This window comes from Idiotropiscis lumnitzeri, chromosome 7 (genome assembly GCF_059441095.1).
Source record: "Idiotropiscis lumnitzeri isolate Australia: NSW breed Sydney's pygmy pipehorse chromosome 7, RoL_Ilum_1.0, whole genome shotgun sequence".
Taxonomy (NCBI): Eukaryota; Metazoa; Chordata; class Actinopteri; order Syngnathiformes; family Syngnathidae; genus Idiotropiscis; species Idiotropiscis lumnitzeri.
The window spans coordinates 10,964,851-10,991,501 of NC_142397.1; the positions used below are offsets into that span (position 1 = coordinate 10,964,851).

A 26,651-nucleotide genomic window follows, 5' to 3' on the forward strand; every position below is an offset into this window, starting at 1 on the left:
CTTAATACCCTTCTCATACTCAGCATGGAGGATGGGATGGCCGACGGTTACAATCAGTGCTCCCGTCCCGCACTCCGGGTCAGCAGGCTTATCTTGCAAAGAAGCGAAAGGGAGCCATCTAGGGAAGTGGACAGAGACAGAATGGGAAGGGGGGTTCGGGGAGGCGGAGGGGGAGGGGAGCTATCCTGCGCCTGCTCACTGTGAGCACAGCAAGTGCAGTTTTCATCCGCAGAGGCAGAGGCTGAGGGAGCGATGGGGGAGAGTTTGAGCCAGCAAACTGGGAACGCTCGGAGTCAGAGACTTGGATATTAGAAGGATCGACCGCGTTTGCTTTCCTGCGCAGTTCCTAACTCTTCCAATTCATGCTGTAGATTACATTTGGAACGTCGCACTGCTGGGTCACCTGCTTCTCCTCAGGGAAAACTAAAGGAAAAAAAAAATGCATGTGAATTTTTGGCACAAGCGCGCAGCACTGCGGCACAGAATGTAACGGGAAGCGAGGCAAATCCTCGTGGATTTCGGTCGCCTCAAAAATATCTTCGCTGTCGGCAGACTGTCGCTTTGCTTTCCTTGCGTGCATGGGAGGTGAGGATCGTGGAGGCTGTCAGTCAGCATGCAGCGGCATCAACGGGGAGCCCGGTGCCCGCAACACGCTATGGACATTAGACTCACCTCGTTGTACTGATGAAAAGCTTCAAGCTCGCCTGGTAAGGAGCAAAATGAAAAGCGGGGCATGCCACTCGTGTGTTTAATTGTGTACTCATTGCAGCTGTGCACGTTTAAAGCAGTCGTGCTTGCAATGAACAACCCAGACAGTCTAGACTCTTGTGGTAGTGTAAAGCGTTAACTTATGATGCAGTGTCGTGCAAGACTGACTGGACAATCGAATGCACGCCATCGGTTTTATCAACGTGTGTTCGTGCTGACATCCATCCAGTGTGGACATGTGCGCTTGTTGTCAGGCTGTGACAGTGGTGACCTCGCTCAGCTCCCCTCTGGTGGGCTCAGGATGAGCACAGAGCAGCTGAGGAGAGGCGCTCACGTGGCTGAGGGGAAAAAAAAAAAAAAAATCAAATAATAGGGGCAGGCACATGCTCGCCGTCATCCCTCACATGGACGCACGCAATCACATCCAGGTGGCTCACTTTTCCGCCTTGGCTCACCCCACTCTTTTCCAGCTGCCCTCTTTTCTTTCATCATCCCCTCCCTGTGTTTGTTTATGCTCCTCCTCTTCTTTGCGTGGTATTTTTAGAGAAATTACAGAGCACTGCAGGGGGGGGGGTGAAAAAAGAAAAGTGAGAGGAAGAGCAGTTTCGGCAACATGCGTCCCGCTTGCTTCTTTGGTGCCCACTCAGGGCTTGATGAGCTTAATGAGATTGATTGAAATTGTGTTGTGTCGGCAAACTCGGTGTTCTTGATGGTTTGTGTGTCTCGGGCGTCCATTCTACACAAACGCTGTTAGGCTTGAGTCTGCTATCCCTTAATCACCTTGATAGGCATGAGTTGAAGCACCATCTGTTAGCGTCGCGTTGCCTTTTGTACATGGAGGGTGACCTGTCTGGCTGCCACACTGTTGCGTAACCTCGTAAATGTGCAGACCTTTGTGGTTGGACTGAATCCAGTTGGATTGAGCTCCATCCTCAATCTCAAGACACAAATGCAAACATTCCTTAGATTTTTTGTGTGTAAATGGCAGATTTACATGTGGAAATTGACCCGAAAAGTTGGGTCAATGCAAGGGAAAATAGCATTTTAGATGTAATAATTTCATGATTATTTTATATCAGTGCTAACAATCCGGATACAGCGATCGAGGTTTAATTGAAGGCCGTCACTATATAATCTATAAGAAATAATAATACTGTACATCACATTATCAATATAATGTCAAAATCTTACTACGCTTCTTGGTCTCCCTGTTGGTTTCTTCTTTAGTACGGATCCAGTCGCTTCAAAGTAGTGATGGGTAAATGAAGCTTCAAATCTGCTTTATGAACCAGTTGTAGTATTTTTGGACTCCAGCAGAGGGCACTCTCTGTTCAACATTGGGCTGAAAGCACACTGACTTGCCATTTTTTTAAACCCTTTATTTAAACCAACAGTGTCATCTCTACAGGACTCCAAAATACAACAAATGGTTCAAGAAGCGAATTTGAAGCTTCATTTTCCCATCACTACTTCAAAGTTATTAATCCCGCATTTTATCACGTGTTTTGACCGAACATCACCATGACATCCTAAAAACGCTAGAACTTCCTCTATGCAGCTGTTCAACTATTATCATTTTTTGTCAAATATTTTTATGGCTAAGTGCACACTGTTGCCCGTTCCACTGATATGTGCTTACAAAAGTCTCGCAGTACTAGATTGCTCCGGTCTTCCAATTCACACATTGTGACTTCAGTGTACACGCGCATACGCATGCTCGCGTTAGCACACGCACGCGCACAAACGCACGCACACACTTATGGCAAGCCGTTTGAGCATTTATTCCATATCCTTGATATCACACATTTGTGTATTTCACTAGTGCGGTCTTTTCCAGCACTAGTAATACATTCAGCCACACTAGTGATGCCTTTGTCGTACATGTTGCACAGAAACTCTAACAAGTGACTCATTTTTAGCAACTAGTGAGTCTTTTGTTCAACTAGTGCTGGTAGAAGTCTAACTTGTGACACCTAGATGCGCACTAGTAGTGCCAAATTCCCAGCTAGTCATCTTTTTTATGCTCTAGTGGCCCACTGGACCAAACTAGTAATGTTCAAAGTATTACAAGCTAACAGGTAAGTCACAAAAGCGTCAACATGTTAACTAGTTAAACATGGATTATTCTAACATGTTAACTAGTGACTTATGATCGCATGCACTAGACAACTAGTTGGAAATTAAATACCCACTGGTTAACTAGTGAAAGATAAACATCAACTAGTTCACTAGTGAAAGTCCCTTGAAGTCTTGATATTTAACTAGTGAGTCTAAAAAAAATTACTTGTAAACTAGTGATGCCTCAAATATCCACTAGTTACACTAGTGAAAGATTTTGACTGAACTAGTTCCACTAGTGAGTTCCAAAATGTTCACTAGTAGCACTAGTGGATGCCAACCTGCTCACTAGTTAACTGGTGAAATTGTCTTTTTGGATTAACTAGTAAACTACTGATGTCCAAATTTTCACTCGTAGAACTAGTGAAACACAAATTGCTCACTAGTTGCACTAGTTACGCTAAATGCTAATGAGGAGGCGGGAAAGTACCATGAGTGTATGCCTCCTATTGGTTCTCTGATAGGAGCTCCACCCAGCAAAAAATTAACCCTGTAAAGCCTGATCCCGAGTGTCCACAGTTTCTTTTACTGCCTGTTGCTTGGTATATATGCAGAATAAAACATTTTTTCTCAGGGAATGGCTCTCTGGGGGATGTATATTTATTATTTACATGGACATAAGGGGTAATAGTACTGCTAAAAATTCACTCCTATCCACTTTTAGTATACAAAATAAAAGGAATGCAGTATAATGCAGAAGTCCTGCAATTAATTCTGCCTTCACGAGGCTGTGATTTTTCAGTTGTTGAATCTGTTCAAAGTTGATGCGTATTTGTTAAAGATGCTGTAATCTGTATTGTAAATGCGGATTTGGGAGAACAGCACAATAAAATAATATTACAATACTTGATGACATCACCCCCTGCTCGTCTCTAATGATTGTTTGTTGTGGAAAAACAACGGAAGTAAATAAAATACAAAAACACAATCTTCTTACCGTGTAATATCAAATAAATGAATGTGTGTGCATTTTGAGGTTTCTACAATCTTTATTGAAGCCACTGATTGTGTTTTGTTTTTTAAGACAGAAGATGTGACCGAGCAGGTTCGATGTTGGAGGAAATATTAGTTGTGGTTTCACCACTTAATTTCAGACAATGCATATCCAGAATACAGTTGAAAAACATTTTATTGTAAACATAAGTTACATGAAATATATAATGAATTTAACAATGAATAAACGGGATGTTTTTATCAAGATTTCGGGAAGAAGTTGTGTCTCTCCTCCTCCTGGTGTTATTTAGGGAAGCTGATCACCCTTTAGCTTCTATGAACAGCATCGTGCTGCAGAAGATGCGCCGTCAGAAGGGTCCGAATGGAGCTGCTCATCTGCCGTGGGGTCTCCAAGCAGTCAGGACCTATAGTTTGTCCAGTAACATATAGCGCAACCTTATTTATAATACACAGTTACAAAGGAATACAAATACTGCGTGTAATGAAGGCAAGAAAATAATTCAAATATACAAACGCAGCTAGCAAACGATAATGAACGATTATGTTCCAACGTTAATTGAACTCTTGTTCCTACTCTATTAGCTTGTGAGCAATGAACAAACTACACCGTGAAGTCAAAATGTGAGCGTCAAATGCGCGGAAATCTTCATCTTTTGCGGTTCGCTATAAAACTAGCAGCGGCAGATTTCAGAAAGTCCTGCCGGCATGAAGCTGCTCTCGGCGGCAACTGTGAGCGTTGAACTGCCGCCATCCGCCATCAAAACCGGACACAGACATCTCCGAAATCGTTGAAGCAAGTTTTTAAGCAGGGCTTATCTTGATAAATTGACCACACATTTGACGTTTACACCACTACTTTGTCGCCTAAAATAATCGTAAAATCAAATTTGGTATCACATTAAGAGTAATATTTACAAAAAACATTGCAATACCTCTGAAGGTTTTCTCTTCGGCTTAAGTCGCTGGTTGGCACATTATGAATCGTGATTGGCTGTCCGAAAAACAAACGTCATGTCGGATGAATCCTGGGTAATGTAGGATCGTGACAAGGCGTCCGTTGAATAAATATTGAAAAGGCTTGCCGAGGCACGCCATTTGAGTATTTATTCTATGGCCTTGAGCATGCATTTCACACTAGTGCCTCACAGCATTTATGGGCTTACATGTTCACTAGTAAGATACAAAAATGAGCTTACTAGTGAACTAGTGGGCATTTTTATCTTACATGTTCACTAGTAAGATACAAAAATGAGCTTACTAGTGAACTAGTGGGCATTTTTATCTTACATGTTCACTAGTAAGATACAAAAATGAGCTTACTAGTGAACTAGTGGGCATTTTTATCTTACATGTTCACTAGTAAGATACAAAAATGAGCTTACTAGTGAACTAGTGGGCATTTTTATCTTACATGTTAACTAGTAAGATGCAAAAATGAGCTTACTAGTGAACTAGTGGGCATTTTTATCTTACATGTTCACTAGTAAGATACAAAAATGAGCTTACTAGTGAACTAGTGGGCATTTTTATCTTACATGTTCACTAGTAAGATACAAAAATGAGCTTACTAGTGAACTAGTGGGCATTTTTATCTTACATGTTAACTAGTAAGATACAAAAATGAGCTTACTAGTGAACTAGTGGGCATTTTTATCTTACATGTTCACTAGTAAGATACAAAAATGAGCTTACTAGTGAACTAGTGGGCATTTTTATCTTACATGTTCACTAGTAAGATACAAAAATGAGCTTACTAGTGAACTAGTGGGCATTTTTATCTTACATGTTAACTAGTAAGATACAAAAATGAGCTTACTAGTGAACTAATGGGCATTTTTTAGGTCATGGGGATCATTAGGAAAGAATGCAATGGTTTTCTATTGGCGGCCCATTTCAAAATAATATAATCTAACCAGTCACTGCTCATGATTTTGGTATACGGTAGTCTGAAATTAGTCACATATGATAACTGTATTTTATATTATGGAATATTTAAAAACTTAATATTTACTACACAGAAAGTATTGTACATGTTTTCTCTTTTATATAACTACATACCTATTTTTACACCAGCCTCTATGTGGAGAGGGAGAGAGAGTAAGATTAATCATAAGTATGAAATGTTTTTATACAATCACTCTTTTCATAACAGGTATTACGGGCTGGCCTCTTAAGGGTTAAAGCGTCAAGCGATCTCATCAAGATATTGACCAATCAAAGTACTTGTCCCGCCTGCTTCATTTGAATGCAGTTCACTAGTGAACATGTTAGTGTATGAGTGATTTTAGAGACAACAATGGTCACATATTTCATTTTACATGTCATCTAGTAAGGTCCAAATGTCCACTAGTGACACTAGTTAAGCTTTTTCCTGGCCTTACTCGTTGACTTGTCAGATTCTCAAATTGCTCAATAGTTCACAAGTAAGGCATAAAATGTCCACTAGTCACACTGGTTGAGATCTTGCCAACCCTACTAGCTGACTAGTGAGGTTCAAAATGTGAACTAGTTTACAAGTAAATACAAAGATAGCCACTAGTTACACTAGTTGGTCTAATTTTTACCCCACTTGTTAACTTGTGAAACACATGTTTTCATTCTAGTGAACTAGTTGAGTCCACAATGAGTCACTAGTTAACGAGTGACACTGATGTTTATTTGACTAGATAACAAGTAGAAGGAATTTTGTCTCACTTGTCAGACACAGAAAAGAACTTGTGCAAGATTTGACTGAACATGTTTGAATTTTCTCCTACATGTTGGCCTTTTATTTTTACTTGTTAAATGTTATGCATCATGAGTGAGGCACTGTGCACAACTCGCACAACAAATATCTAACATGTGGGGATTTTTGGAGTACTAGCTAATGTTTTTTGCATACTAGCTGGCATTTATATCATACTAGTTAACCAAAATTGCTTACTAGTTGATATGTGGGCACAACGTGTGAACTTGTATAGTGTTGTAATTGGGAAACAAATCAACTACTCAAATTTGATGATTTCACTAGTTTACTTGTTGTGCGCACATGTCACCTGGTGCGCAATTTTGTCAAACATGCTCAGTCAAAGTCTGTACAAGTTCAGAATTGAGCCTGACAAGTGAGACAAATGTCATCCACTTGTGAACTAGTGATGTGAAAATAATTGCCACTAGTTTGCTAGTGACTCACTTTGAACCCAAATACTTTACTAGTTAGAATACATGTGGTTTACTAGTTAACAAGAGAGGTCAAAATGAGCACAACTAGTGTAACTAGTGGATATCTCAGCATGTACTTGTTCACTAGTTAATATTTTGAGCCTCTCTAGTTAACTTGTAAGGCCAAAATAGATTGCAAGTATTTAAGTAGTTTGGCTTTATGCATTCACTAGTCAACATGTACCCCACAAGAGGCAGCTGCTAGTAAACTAGCTTCAGTTCCCCAGGACCACTTGTCAACTAGTGTAAAACATGCACTAATAAAGTGGGTGGGACAATGACAAAAGCTGAATTCTGATTAGTGCATTTAACTGTAGAGCCAATAGGAATCCTGGATGCACACATCTGCCCCACCTTCTCATTAGTTTTTTGTGTAACTAGTTGACTAGTGAGCAGTTTGGCATCCACTCGTTCAACTAGTAAACATTTTGGACCTCACTAGTTGAACTAGTTCAGTCAAAATTTCTCACTAGTGCAACTAGTGGAAATTTGGAGTATCACTAGTTGACAAGTAACATTTTTGAAAGTTACTAGTTAAATATCAAGGCTTAAAGGGCTTTCACAAGTGAACTAGTAAGTATTTTTGCCGTTACTAGTTAACTAGTGTGTATTTTCGCTCTCACTAGTGAACTAGTGTAGGAAATCATATGTCACTAGTTAACATGTTGGAATAATCCACATTTTACTAGTTACATGTTGCTGAAAATGAGTCACTTGTCAGAGTTTCTGTGCAACTAGTACGACAGAGGGCATCACTAGTGTAGCTGAATGTATAACTAGTGCTGGAAAAGACCGCACTAGTGAAATACACAAATGTGTGATATCAAGGATATGGAATAAATGCTCAAACGGCTTGCCATACACACTCAATGCTGTGCACGCATAGCCAACTAGCAGCAGCTGATGCAAAGGCCAGGCAAATATCGGGGCTTATACTTTTCACGTGGTAGTGTGGCCCAGCTTCATAACTGGACTGTGTGTGTCCACATGTTTGATCGCCAAGTCGGGTTAGAACAAATTAATGTATTTTATTTTATTTTTATATTCTTTCTTTGTTTTGTTTATTTGTTAATACTACAGTTTGTAGAATGTGCTGCGAACAGTCGCCAAATAAAATGAAATGTAAAGTCATGCCCTAAAAAAAATTATGTATTGAGTCAAAATTATGAGTCACAGTTCAAACCATCATCAAGCATGACATTTGACCAGAAAAATTTCCACAAATCACACTAAAATCCAGCATACAACTCAGAAAACCGTTGTCAAAGTATGAAATAATTATCTCCTCTAATGTATATTTAAAAATGGGCAAGCCTTAGGAAAGTAAAATTGTAAAGTCAATTTAAAAAAATATGAACGCTTCTTCTTCATAAGCTGCATTTTGCTCAGAGATGCCGCACTCCGTCCATATACACGATTCACTTATGAACTTGTGAGTGCTGTCGTCAAGCAGAAGTTCAAAAACATTTGGAAACTTCCCCTGACGTATACAGAGGCTTCAGATCCTCACAAGGAAACCAGAAACATCCTTCGGCGTGTTTTATCCAAACAGCCTCTCTGATCTATTTTCAACTCAATTCCAATTGGAGCTCACCCACCTTAGAAGCAACTCAGTCTTCAAAATATTGGCAAGAAAAAGAAGACTCCTCATATATGGACTGCAGATTGCTTTGTCAAGTAAGGAAATATTGTTGAAGTTCTTTCTCTGAGATACCCAGTTGCAAGATGCACACAACCAATAAGACACAGTTGCTACAACTGGAATGCTGGTAACGGAGTGCCGCTTTAAAGATAAAGCACTGCATCATCAGACTAGGCCACTGCAGACTTGCACTTTCCCTTCAGGGTCTCCACAGCAAAAGAGGACTACCAAATGTATTTTTCCTTCTTGGCTGCAGCTGTTCATCTTTTCCTCACGCCCTCTCATTTTTTTTTCACTTGGACCATCCATGCTGTCCCCTCTGCATTCTACCCACATGTGATTTGTCACTATATGACTTTTTTTTTTTCCTATTTTTGACATTCGCAGGGACATGATGGATGACGGCAGCAATATCAATGTTGTATTTATGAATGTAGTCTCTGGGAAAGACATAGGGGTGTTAGGTCAGCGACTCATGATGGAAGAGGTAGTTCTAAATTAGCAGAGAGGAAATATCAGCATGTTGTATGCACATCCATCAGAGGTATGGTGATTTTGTCCAGGTCAGGATAAAAATTTGTCAGTTCTTTGTCCTGCACAAACTTGCTTTTTGGTTAGTTTCCATGTAGATTAGGGCTGGGTTTAAAAAAATCTATACATTGATTTTCATTGATTTTCCTTTTCATAGCCCGATATTGATTCATAAAATCATATACTTTTTTTTCGATACTTTTAGTTGCATCTTTTTTTCACCATAAATTGACATGACTTCACGCATCACACAAGATCTTGTTACTGCACCAAAGTAGCATATCAAGTGAAGTCAGTGCCCTCAAGCATAAAGGCAGAATTTATTGTTTTGATCAGGTCGTGTTGATTAAGACATGCATTGGTTTCAATTCTTAATGTAAATATTAATATAGTCACAAATGCACCTAGTTACAGCAAGAATTGGTTCTTCTGAGAATGCCTTCCATATGAAAGTCAAATTTGTACTGCGTGAACTCCTTTGAATTGAAAATCAAAGTATATCAAATCGAATCGTACCCTTGTGTATTGAATCAAAAAATGAATACTGGGGACAACATTCTTGTCAGGTGTAAACCTAATTTAAAAAATGCAAGTAATTACTTTAACAACGAATATTTGTAAATCTGCATTCTTCTTCACGTTTTCAAAATCCTCCCCTGCTGCAGTATCACTCAGCCATCTTGCAGTTTCAATCTGCAGATGGCAGCGGCTGAGTCCCTCGGGGCTTTAATCCGTTTGCCAACTTCCTGTCCCCTCTGACATCTTCAAGTCCTGAGATAACCTCTCCAGAGCGCGTTTCCCTCCTAAATTCATTTAGTTTAAAAAAAGAATCTTGATAAATAACCCAAATCTGTCAGCCTGTCAACCACGGTAAAGACTAAACTTGAAGTGTCTGGGGTTAAAGATCCATGCCCGCCTGCTGGCTGGCTGCTGCCCAGTGTCACCTGCCGTCTGCCTCTTTTGAGTTGAAACAACTTTAGCGTCGCATTTTAGTACTGCTGTCATTTTTCCAAGCAAACCTATTATATAATATATATTTATTATGTAATATATATTTATTGGGTATCTATATGTTAACAACATTAAATGCACAAATTAATGAGCAAATCAGTTCATGTTAGAGTTAGCATCACAGATATAAAAAGTTTATAAATGCCGTGAACCCCCCCACTGACTCGTTCACAGCAGCAAAGTGTGCTTAAACTCTTTGTAACCGGCTAATCAAGTGTGAAAGTAAATGCAGCATCATCCTCTCACCACACACACACCCACGCACACACACACACACACTCTCCCTTCGAGTTGGGAACAGTTCAAGAGACGGGAAAAAAATGAATGGCTTGACCGGCTGCCATGGTAACCGCACGGCCAAAACGCAGTCAGACTTTTCCCAGTTAACCAGGCATCGGCCCATTACTGTTGCCAAGTCGAGTCGCTAAAAACACGCTCTCCTTTTAATCGGATGGATGCACTTGTTACCTCAATAACTGTTTGCCGTTAATGCAAAGTGAATCTCACTTGCACATCTACACATGTTGTACAAGTGAGTCACAATATTACCTTTGAATTAGCAGCCACACTGCAGTAACACAATCCAAAAGTGCACCAGCACCCGAGAGAGCGCAGATCACTGCCAAGGTCGGTGTGGCAACAGAAAGTGCCGTATGTGTCCGGACATTTTGTGGCAAGCATCAGTTTCTGCAAATCTGCAGCATGCACAGACAAAAAAAGAGGAAATGGTTTAGCCGAACAGAAACATTAAGCCTCACTCGATAACACCTATCAGACCAAAAAAAGCAAAAAGGCATTTCAGTCAAGCAAAGTGCTATATTTTTTTTATTTGTCTATTTATGTAATATACTAATACTATATTAAGTCTTAAAAATCAAAACAATTTGGTTGCACCGGTTCGCGTGCAAGAATTTTGCTTGAAGAAAATGCATTAATATGAAACAAAAGCTAATCTTATCGAGCAAAACAATCATACTAATTTCTGTGTGTGCGTGTGCGCATGTTAATTTTTGCCATCTGTTTCCACGCCCCAAAGTGCACCAACAGTTGCCCCAAGTAGGTCAGTTGCTGTGTGCTTCTGCAGGCTCATGTGGGCACATAGTGGTACTGTTCGGCTCAGTGGACCAGCTTCCTCCTTTTTGTTTCCGCCGCATTCCTCTGCTCAGCGTTCCCACTTTTTTTTTTCGATGCGGGTGTGTGCGTGTGTGTCAAAAGATGATGATTTTCTACATCATGCTGTCCTTATAAATCAGTGCTTTGTTGTGGTGAAATTGGTTGTTCATGAGTTGGATTTCGAGTTATCTCTAAATGCCGACGGACGCAAGTTTAGTAAAAAAGCTTTGTTGCCATTGCAAACCAAAGACCCAAGTTTAATTTGTCAATAATTCATTACACATGCACTGCAGCGATCTTTCTTGGAAACGTGGAACAATGCATGATGGATTATATTTTCTTTTCTTTGAGTCAGGCGCTGCACAAGTGCCTGAAGGGGCGATCCAACTACTGAGTTTTTGCACACCTTCACCGCTCAGTGAGATACAACCTTTAATGATTCAATAAGATCCTCAAGTAAGAAAAAAAAAGAAAAAAAAAAAGAAGTTGCCATCTTATTACCGATTACTGATTTCTGAAAGTGGATAGGTCAGATCTCCAAATCATGAAAAATCCTAAATTGTTTATATGCCTTAGTAGTGAGTTTTTAAAATTACTAAAACAAACAAGTAAGATAAAATAACTATAATACATAATAGCTCCAATTATTGTTTTTAGTTTGTTTTATTATGTCGGACAATATCGAAATGGGAATTGCATCCTTCAATTTTTCTGAATACAATCAAAACTTATATTAGAGCATCCATCACTTTTTGAGTAAATGCATAATTGTCTCAATTTTGTCATTACAGTTCATGTCTTGCTCCGACACAAAATAAAAATGCATCTCTGGTACGTTATAAAATAAATATTTAGAGTTCATACAGAGAATACTGTATTTCACTCCTGTCCATCTTTATCACGGGCTTGATGTAAAGCCATCGTTTTCAATGGAAAAAGGAAACTAGCCCATGTGTGTGTCACCTCAAAGCAAGACGTGACCTCTTGTGAGATTTAGAGGCAGCTCAGAATGTAAAATGACCTGAATGCCGGTGATGTCAGCTCCTCCATTCATGAAGCACATGAATAATTAAGCGTGCAGCAGGCTGGCTGGAGCAGCAGCCACGGGAAGAGGTGGAATGCAACAAGAGAGCGAGCGAGGGAGCGAGCGAGTGAGACATTGTCATTCTCCTTCCATGCAGCCATCCGTCGTATTTGACGGCGAAAAGAAATCACGAGAGAAAAGCCTCGTTTGGCAACTCGCGGATGCTGCCATCAAGTAGATGATCTAAGCGGGTGGAGGAGCAAAGACGAGGAAGAATGAGGACGAAACATGGCAGCTTGCTCGACGGAGCCTATCAGCCTCAATTAGACAAAGAAAAGGAGAGCAAAGGATAAAAACAAGACAAAACGACCTCCCGTGCAGATTTTCTTTTTTTTTTTTTTTTTTTTTAACAATCCACTGCCGCCTCATTTTCTTCTTGCTCGCTTTTTTCGTCCATTTCTCCTGGCATGATCTGGCACCCATCCTCCCTCCTCCCGGTTATCCTTCTCTCTCTCTCTCCCCCTCCTCTTCCTCCTCTCCTCCACCTCTCCTTCTTGTGCCTCATTGCCGCTGCATGAATGAAGCCGCTTGAAAAGGGCTAATCTAGCGGCTTCTCTACATGGCTACGACCAGGTTAGTGCTGGGAATCACCTGCCTCCATGTACAGCCTATGAGATCCCTGACAGGCTAAATCAACATGTGCTATTTAGGATGGAGGGCACGCCTGCCCCCTCAGACCCCCAGCGTCTCCGCTTTGGCAGCCTACGTTAAGGGCGATGTAAGCTGGTTATTAGGAGATCAGAGCTGGCTGGGGAAGATCAGTGGCCCTAAGCCTGCTAAAGAAAATCTCCCTGCCTGCCTCGACCGTCTTTCCTCCCTCTGCGCTAGTTTCCTTCCGTTCTCGCGGAAAGACGGGGTAGTGAGGAGGGCGCCGTCCGTGGTGGGATGATTCGCTGGGTGAACAACTCGCTGCTGGGGCTGGTCTACGAGGACATGGTGGTGTTTGAGTGCATCAGCGTGGCCAACGAGGGCTGTCGCTGCCTCGAGGGCTGTTACGGCGACGTGTTGAGGGATCGAGTTTTTCACCAGGGGTATGGCGAGCTGCAGTATGATTGTGTTCTGATTGGTTGGGTGGTGTATGATGACGGGAGTTATATAATGTACACGTGCGCTTGGGTTTGCAGCATTTTTCGATTCTTTCAATGCAAAAACATGCACATTTTGTTTGGCAGTGCCCGAGAACATCCGCATGCTCATGTTTATGTCCGCTGTGTGCATGTGCACTTGCTGATGCTAAGCATGGCACCCCGCACGGCCATTCACAGACACAAGACAGGATGAAGGGCCTTTTGCCAGATGGGTTTTTATTCCTGGGGTCAGCAAAACCATGAAAACAAGCCGGGGCCTCCTTAGAAAGGCCCGGAACTCTGTGGGCATTGTGGAACGGAACGCTTGGACCGCTTTAGCCCTTCGGATTTAAGAGCTTTAGAGCTTATTTAGAGGAAAGACTGTAACAAAGTGGTGCAAGTAGCATGCTTGTTTTCCTTTTGCTTTTTTTGACCTATTTGGGATGAGTGTGACGTGCATTTGCTGACTGACATCTGAAAGTTCCTCTGGTGTCTGCACGTGCGGTACACGGCATGCAAATGAGTTGAGCCTCTCAGAATATAACCCCAAAAATAGATGGGTTGCATTTTTATGCTGAGTGTGGTTCTGCACACGCCGCTTTACTTTGGAGTAATTGTGTTCTCAACGTAAACCAATAAATTCAGTTTTCTTTATAATGAGGCATTTTGGCTCCAATTATGATCTGACGCTATAAAGTGCTACTGTGTGTCGATGGACTGACGATGGATGGATGTTTTGCAAGTGTACCTAATATTGTGCAGATTGTTTTATATTGCTCCTTTAAGCTTCGAAATATTTTGTGGCATAGATTAGTTGTGCAAAATACAGAATACCTTCAAAAACAAGTGATGACATTCACAAAGACTAAGTTGTCTGTCACTTTGTTTTCCTGCTCAGGCAGCAGACCTGAAGAGTATATTTAGTCACACCCTGAATATTTAAACCGATGTTGCTCTAAATTGAGATTTGTGTCAACCGCGTAGTTGCGGGCACTGCTCCAAGCAATATGGCTTTTTTTCTTGTTAAAACATTTGTCCACACTCCCGGAGGTAAAAATAGACCTCAATCTTTAGGCCGGTGAATTAATGCAGCTGTACAGTATCGAGCAGGAAGGGAATTGATCATACCAGTAACAATGCCAATATTGGGTGTGCTGAGAAGCATCTCTCTGAATGCAACATAATTGATTCCGGATCAGTTTTCTATGGGGTACCAAAATAAGCCTGAACAGATTTTCTGTATTACGTCCCAATTTGGTAAATTTAATGATTTTTCACGAATGTTTACACTTGGTCATTTTTACAAATTAAACTAAATTGTTGAAAATGGCTTACTTTCTTTCACGGTGCAATGTTAATGGTTGAACAATGATGTCGTTTTTGGGGTCTCCTGAAAAGTGATGATTTTGGAGGCATGAGTACTCCGCCGTAGTATAAGCTTGTGGGAAGACTGACTACAAGCTTTTGGAGAGTGTCTGAGGAAAGTGTTGTTCATTACGTAGGTGTTTGATGCGGTTGAGGTCAGAGAGAGGGGGGGGGTGAGAGAGAGAGAGAGACTTTTATTGACAGCTTAGAATACATTATTACTATATAGCATACTATAAGTCATACTATAAGACAAAGGTCCTTTCTCAAACTGTTTCCGCAATGTTGGAAGTTTTCTATTATCCAATTTTACACTTTCCAATACATATAACAACTCAACGTAGGAGTAATGGTGTAAAATGCCGATCATTAGTGTTCTCACTTAGCACCTATTGAATAAGAGACATGATGTGTAACTGCCTCACACTTGAACCTAGACATCATGGCTACCTATATGTTAGTCATAAAAAAGTGTTGCACTACAAATGCAACCTCAAACCACATTTAATCAGCCTCATTTGAGGGAGAGAAGTGGTTTGTCAAAGTTAAACCGAATTGGAACCAAACTACGTACAGTGTTTCAAACTACTACAAAACAGGACTGAAACTCCCGAAGTAGTTTATTCACTGATGCAGAGGTGTATCGTACCTGTCTGTGTTTTCTTTTATGTCTTAAATACAATATGTATCCATTCATTTTCTATAGTTAGGCGTCTTGGATTGGTCGCCAGCAAATCACGGAGCACAGAAAAATAACCTTTGACACTCACATTCAAACCAAAGGGCAATTTACAGTAAATGCATTTGTTTGTTATAATATACAAACAATAAAAATAAAAATAAAACATCCCTACAAATTATTTTAACAACAAATTAGTCTTAATTTTATGAACCTCTTTAGAACAGGTTAGTAGCGTCGAACTGCATTACACTGAGGAGAAGTTGTAATATTGTGTTGACGTTATTTCTATACCAGGTAAGGGACAAAGTGCACCTTTTCAAGTGGTTATTTGCTGTTGTGCTACACAATGTAAACATGCAACAAAATGTACACACACAGCAATTAACAGATCCCAATGAGACATTTTCTACTCTGAACCAGGTCAGTGTGCTCTAATCAACGTTGCGAGTATACAGCGGAGCGGTTGGTAATCATATAAATGGACTCGTCATGAACAGGCGGGCCTGCATTATCTCTCCTTGACTACTTGTACAGATGTGAAGCCTCTATGACATCATTCATTTTCAATATGAGCCACAGAAGCTGCCTGAACTGCTCTTCATGAAACGCTGAACATGACATCAGTAATGGCAGCATGGCTGCTATCGGTGGACCTATGCTGGTCGTGTGCTAATGGCTTGCATAATGTCATGCTGAGTTACCTGACCTGCTGAGTTCATTGCTCTGCTCATCACTTGCTGAGTCCATTGTTTGTTGCGGCCATTGTGAGCATATGCTCGTGTGTGTATATGCTCATCGGATACGTCATTGGGTGCACATGCACAATGGGAAGCGAGCAATTGCTAGAGAAAATGTCTGCCTTTATGAAGCCATTAATGCCACATTTAAAATAGGCGGCCGAAGTATATGAATTTACTTTTTATAAATGTTGGCTGAAAGAAGAGGAGAAATACAAATATATTTGTGGAAAGCGGCGTTCATATTCGTAGACGAAATATATAACAAAGCATTTTTGAAAAAAGTACATCATGGTCGTTGTTTTACATGGTTGTGGTAATGTGGTTGTTTGGGGCTGCTTTGCATCTTCTAGACTTGGACGACTTTCTGAGATTGATGCAAGCACGAAATAAGAGCTCTATCAGAAAATCCTGAAGGTGAATGTGCAGGCATCAGTTTGGGATCGGAAGCTAAAAGCGCAGTTGAATTCTGCAGCACTTTTTCATACAAGGTCAGATAGCGTTGAATGTTTGTTTCTCTCCATAACTAAAATCACAATTAAAGTCCATACACTATGTAAAAATACGTACTTAAGAATTTGAACATGGCATTAGTGTATGAAGGAACTGATGAAAATGATTTGTGACAATAATTGTCACCAATTATTTAACAAGGTAGGAACCAGATCTGTGTGTGACTTTGCAATAGTTAATTTCTATAAACCTACGCAAGTCTTTACATGTTCAAATAATCATATGTGCAGTATTCTTAGGAAATCACAATGTCCCATCACTTATGACTTTTATTACTACAGTCCTACAAGCCACTAATTTGGTCCTTGGGGGCTCCATACTGGTGAGCCCTGCACGATTCCAAAGTGCTACCTCTTGAACGAGTAAATCAAATGCACTTTTATTGGTCATGTGATTTTTTAAAAAAAAATTTTTTTTTGGGGGGCTCCCTAATGCTAAGGTGCCAAGTCTGTCAGACAAGTGCACTTAGCTTGATTGCCGTCCATGACGGGATTAAAGCAAATCCAAGAGGAAAAGTCAACATGTTCCTCCGTTAGCGATAACAATCAATTCACCGTTAGCCCATACTACAAGACACCTCGCTTCGCCTGCAAGATGCAGTCCTGGAAAATAGTGGTTCAGTCATCAGTTTCGAAATACACTAAGTTTCATTTCAATGTTAAAGGTTGTACAAAATTTAAAATCTGAAAGTGCAGGTTGTCTATCTCTCCAATAAAAAAAATATTCCATCCGTATCCCGACACATGGGGTGAGATATGATTCAAGGACAGTCTGATTCTCAAGTGGAATTTGATTCGATTCATTACGATTACGATTCGATTCCATATGGTTTCTTAGTTGAAGTGGGTATGATGCAATGAGTTTCTTGTTAGCATTTTACAATATGAATGAATTTGTCTGTCCTGTGAATATGCGCATTTCCTTCAAAGAAATAGCTCTCCAATAATAGAAGATTTGATAATGCTTCAAAACTAATTTTCCAATTCAGATGGCTTTCTGATACAGCTCTGCGATCCTCAACTTTAACGTGTAATAGTAAACAACAGTAAATAGGTTTTGCTGATTGCTATCTTGTTGTTGTTACTGGTGCTACTTTCTAGAATCAAGCCTGGAAAACCTTGAGTGATGTAAGTCAGCTGAGCTCGATCAATAACCCGATCAATAATTGTCCCGCTACAGTGATGCGTGCATTGCAGTCGTAGTTGTCTGTTCGCCACATCAGTTGCCAGCATAGAGAATTTTGGTGTGCAGGACATGCGTTCTCACATGCAGTTTTTGTGTGTAACTGTACAAACATTGTCAAAGTTTTCAATTTTGATGAAGTGATAACATCTTTGCTGATAGAGTCATTTAAAAATGAGAATAATTCCTAATGAAAGTGATTATTAAATTTTTAACTTGATGGTATGGTATTTTTTTTCCATACTATGATGCAGCATATCCCGTGCCCATCATTGTAATTCTTGTCTGTAGAAGACAAAAATATTAACACAATAAAAAAACACAAGACAAAATGACCCAGATTTTTCATTTCAATATTTTACTCATCCCTTTGCATCTATTTTCTTTTCAGCACTGCCAGTAACTCAAACAAGAGCACTCCTGCTTGCTCACCAGTCCTGCGCAAACGCTCGCGCTCTCCCACACCACAGAGCCAGGAAGGTGACAACATGGTGGAGAAGGGCTCGGACCACTCCTCGGACAAGTCCCCCTCCACGCCCGAGCAAGTCGTCCAGAGGACCTACTCACTGCAGTCGGCACGCAGCGGGGGAAAGAACTCAAAAGTGAGTGATGCTGTTTGCTTTTTTTTGAACCCGAGACACCAAAACAGAACAAACGTTAGTGTCCGAGGGCTGTAATTTTGACAGTTGTGACATCACGTACATTTCCAATATTAAATGTGTACAAACCATAAAAACAAAGAAAACTAGCTAACAAAAAAATCACCTCATGAAACTTGACCCTTTTTTTAGGTGTCTACATTAAAAGGTCTGAATACTTGAAGTTTATTCTTCAAAAATGTGAAATCATGCTTTTGCTTTTTGTCTTGATAATGCTTGAGATGCTTGTACACCTGAACTGGATTCCACCTGCGTTAAATTCAACTGATTGGAGACAATTTAGAAAGGAACTCAATTAATTATCTGTATCACGCATCTCGTCTGACAAAGCAAAAAGCCAGTTTATGAGGTCGAAGGAACTATGTGAGGAGTTCAGAGACAAGACTGAGGAAAAGGAAAATTAAGGCAAGTCTGCAAAAAAAAAAAATCTTCTAAAAGATGCATGTAATCCGCCTAACAACACATTGGAAATAATAATCATTCAAATGGCGAGAGTTTCAGATTCCAAAGACTTTTCCATGAGATCCCCTTTTGGCCAACATGAGCAAGAGAGGATTAAAAGTCTTTGTGAGAGACTCGATGGTCACCATAGTAGATTTCCATCGATGCTGAGCGAAGATGGCAGATCATTCCAGAAGGACAAAGGACAACCATAACTGCAGATGAGCTTCACAGTAGAGTGGCTCTTGTGTTGGCCCTCATTCTTACTTTGGTTGTCTGGTCGTCCTTCTGGAAATTCTAAATCAACACAAGCTTTGCGGAGCTCTGCCAGAGTTGGGTGGAATTGTTCTGGGTCGGTCATCCAACACAATTCATTTTGCCATTTTGTTGAAGTGTCTTGCCTGGACCGTGTGAGGTGTTACACAAAGCTTTCACTGTAACGGGGAGACCAGCTTTTACACTGATGCTGTAGTTGATCCGATTTTTATTTTTCTCTCATTCCTATTTATCTCATTCTTAAAATTCAGATTGTGACAGACAAAAATGTGACTTCACAAGTACAGCAAAGAATTCAAAGCAAGCTCATTGAGTGTAAAACAAGTAAATGTGTATGTGCATGTGAGCGGTGAAAGTTTTTTTTTTTGTTGTTCAATTACGATTTGTGATATATCTTTGATATGGCATTTTCTTTTTGTTGATAACTCGACAAAACTATAAATTTAATTCTCATGGTTTAGTTTATGAAGAAAAAAAATAACAAAGTTTATATCTCTCTAATCTAAATCTAAAACTCTAATCTCGTTGCACACTTGAGTACAATGACAATAAAGGGATTTCTATTCTATTCTATTCTATTCTATATGAAATAATAAACTGCACATGAATAAAAGGCAATATGTGTTTCATTCTTATGAAAATGGTGGTCTGAATATAAAAAAAAAAAATCTCCAAGTGATGATTTATTCTTTAAAGACCTCCTGGGTTGTCAAAATGAAGTTAAAACGAAAAAAATTATGATGAGGATTTAGAATGATTGCGAGCAGGTCTGTGGGAATGAAAAGGTCTGTGGATGTGTGTGTGATTTAGACGTCACCTTTCTGGTGATAAATGATACCAAATAAATTTAAATATGATCTAAAATGTTCAGCTTTACAGGCATCTTTCTTCGAAACTATTGTCAAAACGTATACTGTACATTTAGTTCTGCCCACAAGCACCACAGTCCATCAGTGTTGGTTTGCAAGTCCCAGCGGTAACTTGAGCATGGTGTTTTCCTGTGAGATGATGTGCTAAACATTAACACCTAATATGGTACGGTATTTGAATTTGGCTTTGCAAAGTTTGCAAATTATTTTTAAATGAAACTGAGTTAACTAAGTTTAAATATTGAACTGCGTTAGAAATTTTCAAATGAATCTCCAGCGTTAATTATTTATTTATTTATTTATTTATATGTATCTTTATTTATTTATCTTTATTTATATTTATTTTTATTTTTATTTTTTTTTACATTTTAAAATATCAAAATAAATCATAATTTTGCTCACAACCCCAAAGGGGTGTAGAGTATTTAGCATTTGCCAATTTGGCATGATGTGCTGGGATATACATTTAGCAATTAATTCTCAAGTTTGTCTGTAATGTGTGCTAATGAATGCTCTGAAGCCATGCCACATTCATGGGGTCATTGTCTGTCTACTCCTTAAATTAATTTACTGTCCTCTTTGTTCATTCATCCACTCACAGTGCGCACTCCCTCCCTCTGCGTTACTGGCCACTTCATGTCACGATAACCTGTGCCATCTGATGACGACAATTCTGTTACCTTCAGCTGTTTTTTTTTCTGTTTTTCGCTTGGTGTTAATTTCTTTGTGTTCATCTTTTTTTATCTGATTTTGTTTTTCTTTGTTCTTCTCCTGTTTGCATGATAGTCTCACAAGCGACTTTCCAAAGTAAGCATTACTCTTTCTGTTCTTCAAATGTTTCTGTGCACCTCCTGCTCCTCCTCCTCCTCCTCCTCTGGCTCTGTGTGTCCCTCCTCTTGCCTTGTGAGCTGCTCTGTGGAAACATTGCACCCTCACCCTTCAGCCTGCTTCTCCATCCTGTAACCATGAACAACAGCCTATTACACCGCGCTCACCTCCTCTACCTTTCCCTTGTGTTTCCTCTGCAGTGATTTGCAATGTAGCACTTGTTAATTGATTGATGATGCTTTTACACTCACTGGCCGCAGTGTTATGTACATCTGCATGATCCAAAGCAAGAGCTGCACCATATATTGAGATAAAGGAAATAAGGATGAATGCTCTCGTCGAGTTATTAATTCAATAAGTATTGTTTATTGTTATGGTTGTAGTCTGCAGTGGTGTAGAACTGCTGTGCATTGCTTTTAAGGAGAATATTAAAAGTAAGCATTATCTTGATAAAGGCCTAATTTGTGATACAGCTCTTGTATTTGAGCTCACATTGTGCAGCTGTAGCACGTTTTGGCTGTTGAGTGAAAATGTGTTTGGATCTTTTTTTTTTCTTTTTTTTTTTTGAGAATACCGGCGCAAAATCAAATCAAACAAACGTAGTCTTATCCTGATAAATGTACTCGATTATGCACCTCAGACTGTTTTAGTGTCATCAATTAAAATTGAAAGTCAAGCGTGGTCTGGATTGTTGTTAATTATACAAATAGTTTCTTTCTCCTGGCTTTTTTCCTCTCATAAAATATGAAGGTTAAATATCAATAAAGTTTTTAAAAGCATGATTTACCAAGTTTGGGAAGCATTTGTGCTATGATTTTCTCATCCATGCAAGTTGTTGCTTGGCAAGTTTTAAATATTTCCTATTGTTCTGAAAAACGTTTGTTGTTGTAAAAAAAAGAAAAAAATTAATGAACAAAAAGGTCACAAACACTGTGTACATAAACAAGAGGGTTATTTTCAGGCTGCCTCGTGATGCCCTATTTGCTGCAATGCACAATCTGCTTCACACACTGTAACGCGCACACACAAAACACAAAGCACATGCCAAATGATTACATCACTCCTCACTTCTGTGCCTCAAACTAAGCCGTCCACAACAACCACCTCCCCCCCCCCTCCACCCAACCACAATCCCCACCCTCTTGTAAGCCAGTCAGCCCTGGTCACATGACCCCAGCCATGGCGTGAGGTCGTCCCGGCAACGTGAGCTTGATCACCCTAACCCTAATGCAATCCAAATAAAAAGAGCATGTTCAGCAAATGGGAGAACCCTGCCTCCCTGCACAAACACCAGCAATCACATGGTCCGAGCAGTGACATCATCGACATGGGGCCTGCGTCACGCTGCACTTTGCAGGCAGCTGACCACCACGTTAGACCCTTAGTTTTTCTTTCAACACTTGTGCTCATTTGACTCACTGGTTGTTTTCTCTTGAATTTTCTTTCAGTATGACAGACTAAACCTGATTAAAGTAAGCATTCTTCTTGTCTATTGACCTATTGGCCCTCCTCTGTACTCGATCCCTAGTCTTCCCACTTCCTCAGTTACACGTGCCGCTGTAGGATCCTCTGTGAAAACTGCAGTCCTGTCAGTGTTCTCCCCCTCCCTGTGAAAGGACGTGTTAATATTGTCAAGCTTTTTAATAGTTTGAATGCTGAGAGACAAGTGTTTTCATTTTCTCGCTGCGAATCGGATAAATATCATCATCCAAACAGGAGAAGCTGCAAAGTCAAGCTTTTGTGTCATTTTGATTTCTTGGGGGGCGTAAAAAATATTATTCTTATTATTATTATTAAAAATAATAATAATAATATAAAGTCATACAAAAACGCATCATTCTTGTACCCCCATTCGCAAACGCGCCCGCTTGAGCAAACTTCATTGCATTAGATGCCAGCAATCCAGGTGCATGTCAGTAGCGTGCATATCAAACGTCTTTTGACAGCCAAACGAATCAAAATGACATTTCAATTGTCAGTGAACTTGCAGTACTTCTCTTAAAAACAACTTATTTTTTTGTACCTTGACCTGTGCAAAAAAAAAAAAAACAATGAGAGACTACTTGGCTAAAACAATCTGTTCATCAATTTGCAGTTTGGTCAGGCTGTGTCTAAAAGACAAGGTCTCTGAATTTGGGAAATGTAGTCCTAACTCTTTTTGAACTGTGCTAAATCGGTGTCACAGCTGACCAAAACATGCCAGTTACGTATCGGATCATTGCACAAGGTGTTGGAAGCTGCCAATCTTTAATGACGACTTGATGAGATTCAAGTCAGTCCCGATTCACAACTGGAAATAGAAATTTAAGCTTGTCACGGGCTTTATTCACATTACGAGGAGGAGACATTTATTTGGACATAACCGCATTTGTGAATGAATGAGTAAAATATTACCAATATATTCCAATTTATGTCAAGTGTCAAAATTAACCTGAGAAATGCAACTAAACAAGAACTGAGGCCGACTGGTTGGCGTTCCCTTTCTACACCCTTTGCACCACACATCGGCCAACTGTCTCGATGTTGTCAAACGGCTCATGCACTTGCCACATCAAACATGTCACGCACACACACACACTTGCATGCACTTTATCCAGCCAGCACCCTCAAAGTAATTCTTCTCTTGTATCGCTGTCACCTTCAAATCAGATTAGTCCACATTAGCCCAGTGATTGTCACAGCCAGGCCGTGGCGAGCAGTGTTGCGTTATGGCAAATGACATGGCTGTAAATGACTGCTTGTCAAATTCTGAAATGTAATACAGTCCTTCAAAGCTCTTAGCACATTATCGTTTTTATTTTAATAGATAAAATGGACCTGCTCATCATCTTGCCTGCAAATACGTACTAAAACTACAAAGTTACTGTAAAACATTGAGAAAATGCAATAATTGAAAGCTAGCTTTCCTGTTTACAGGTTGTTCTTTTTTTTTTTTTTTTTTTTTTTTTTTAAGTTACGATGCACTGGAGCTCTATATTTGTCCCTCATCTCTTCCATGTACCTCCCCTGAATGATCTCCTGCATGATTCCCATTGAAACGTCACGTTTATAAGGCTGGAGATACTTCCTGTATTGTATGTCATAGAGATGATTAAAGTTGAGACGCTCTGCTGCCCTCTGCTGTTTTCAAACGGGATAGCACACTGTGCAGGAGTAGTATGGCTTAATGCCGAACACCTCATTTGGTACACTTATACAGTTTAATGGGATAATTATGAAGAAAATTATGCTCAGGTTTGATTGTCATTGTCAGAGAGGTATTCCTTGATGGTATTGCATTTCTTATTGTGGTTGTAGTTTGCAGAAGGTGTTGCAACAGAAACTGAGCCTTAGCTTCATTTTTCTATTCTTGGTGCAGCGGTAATATTTTGACATGGTTGTCCTTTATTTTGTAGAAAGCAAAGATGATGATTTTTGTGCATAGCACTGAGGGTGTTGATGCAGTAGAGTGAATTTTAGGCTGAAGTTTCTAGTTCAGAAAATCCAAAATTCATTTTTACAAATGACAATTTAAAACAGAAATGTGACTTATGCTAACATTTGCTATAATGTATACACACCCTTGATCACAAATTCCACACTTCTAAAAAATAATAATGTTCAGTCTTGAACTGTTCAAGATATACTTGAAAATTAAAACCATCATAAGAATATTGTTACTTGTATTCATTTCTGACAGAGATAATCAAAACTGAGCATTATTATCCTCGTAAATGTTTTCCATATATATAAGAAATATTTTATTGATTCTAATTCGAACGTGTCAAGATGCTAGTACAGTTTGCCTTTCACACGTGCAGGTCATTTTGCACATCCCCGCATGGAGAATAAATCGTCATTTGAATAATTAAAATCTTTCTCTCTCTCTCTCTCTTATCTCTTTGCCTCTGCAGAAGAGCCAAAGCTGGTATAACGTAAGTCCTTCTTTTCTTACTGTATATGTCATTAGACGTGTTTTTGTGTGTTCATTGTTTACGACAGTGCATGTGGATTGCTGACATGTCAGTGACAATTAAATGTGTCAATCGAAACAAAAGCACCATTTTAAAAGAATTAATCTTGATACTTCCTTACCGAGGCCATATGAACGTTTCTGACTCAAATTTTGTTGTAACGTCTCAGACAAGGCTCCCCTGTGATGAAAATTGTGAAATATATTTTAATTAGGGCTGAATTGAGTGTTGCAGTTTTTTATTCTACCACCAGGTAGCGCACGAACCCAGAATATAAAAATACGCTTCATCCCAAATCCTCCTTTGACACACTTTTTGACTTTCTCTTGTTTTGATTAAGCCCACACAGCATACAAGAAAAGGAATGTTGGTCTTGATTCCACAGCTTTGAACCTTTGCCCCACCAAAAGTGTTTTTTTTTACCCAATCTTTTATTATTATTATTATTATTATTTTATTATTATTATTATTATTATTATTATTATTCCCTGTGTGTTTACACTCTCTCCCCAGCATGAACGACAACACATCATGAGAGTAAGCATGACTTATATTCTTGCACTCTCTGGCCTGCCAGACTGGCGTCATGATATGTTTCATTTACCGAGTGCTGTTCCCATCTCAGTGCAATGCCAAACTACGTATTCAAATACTGTACACGTCATTTACAATGCTTCAAATGCACAATAATTATTGCTAAAAAGGTTATGTCAAGTGCAAATTTAAATGTATGTTCTGACTTCTAATTCTGGCATGCAACAGGTGGCAACAGACGCATGGAGGTTCTCACTCTACTAAACAAATCCATCAATAGGGGTTTATGGCCAAGATTTGAATAGCTTTACATTATATAGCAATGGAGCATGAGGCTTAAAGTTTCTGTGTCCAAGTAAAAATAGAGACTGGGATGCTATTTTCCACAGGACTGGACTCTGAAAAGGGAAACGCAAACAAGGTTTTGCCCAAGCCCCAACAGATTCTTTAATACCTCGCTAGTGCACTGGATTGTAAGCATGCTACTCACATCTCTTCTACTAATATCAGAATAACAATTAGCGGTCTAGAGTTGACATAGTTGCAGATGACATTTTTTACAATCCACTTTAACAACTATCCTTCACAGGGTGACAAATTATCTCTGCGTATAAAAAAAAAAGTGATAACATTACAAAATCACATTAGTTCTGTTGTAGTTACTATGTGTCCCTTAATTCATTAAAACATTTATATTATGTATGAATGGGCAGCACGGTCGACTGGTTCGCACATCCGCCTCACAGTCCAGAGGAGGAAGTCATTCAGTCAGTGGATGGATGGATAGATCTATTTGTCTGATTCCATTGTCAAAAAAAAAAATCCGGAATAAGTGACTTCTGCCAAGTGCAAAAGACCGAAGGCAAGAGAGTAGAGATTTGAATTTCTTGATTAGTTCATTTTTTAGTATGATTTTTTGGGGGGGAGGTTAAGTTTTGAGTAGACAGAACAATTTCGAAAGGCACAGTGACACTTGCAACAGGCATATTTGTCAATGAAGTGGCAAATTTCACAACAGATGATAGGAGGGGCTCTGTTTTTTTAATGCCATGCCATTGCCAAACGACCCCTTTGCGAGCTACTGGTTGCACATGACTGACGCAACGGTCACCTCTGGTGTAAAGACCTTTTCCATATGGGCTCGGGAATACTTCAGAAATCCATTGTCAAGGAAAACTGTTCT

The 26,651-nt window shown here is 39.7% G+C and overlaps 1 protein-coding gene across 7 annotated transcripts in view; it reads left to right on the forward strand.

Annotated features, from left to right (window-relative positions):
* gramd1bb (GRAM domain containing 1Bb) overlaps positions 1-26,651 on the forward strand; it is a 63,659-nt gene that overhangs the window by 20,754 nt on the left and 16,254 nt on the right. For 3 of the 7 annotated variants that reach the window (XM_088300082.1, XM_088300075.1, XM_088300078.1), the window contains 5 exons: positions 18,300-18,510; positions 20,940-20,960; positions 22,430-22,453; positions 24,875-24,895; positions 25,448-25,471. In XM_088300082.1, coding sequence (XP_088156208.1) covers positions 18,300-18,510; positions 20,940-20,960; positions 22,430-22,453; positions 24,875-24,895; positions 25,448-25,471 — 301 coding nt within the window. Of the gene's footprint in view, positions 1-211; positions 708-12,411; positions 12,936-13,186; positions 13,394-18,299; positions 18,511-20,939; positions 20,961-22,429; positions 22,454-24,874; positions 24,896-25,447; positions 25,472-26,651 lie in introns of those variants that run through there. The other 4 variants (XM_088300079.1, XM_088300081.1, XM_088300077.1 and 1 more) reach the window with 4 other exon arrangements.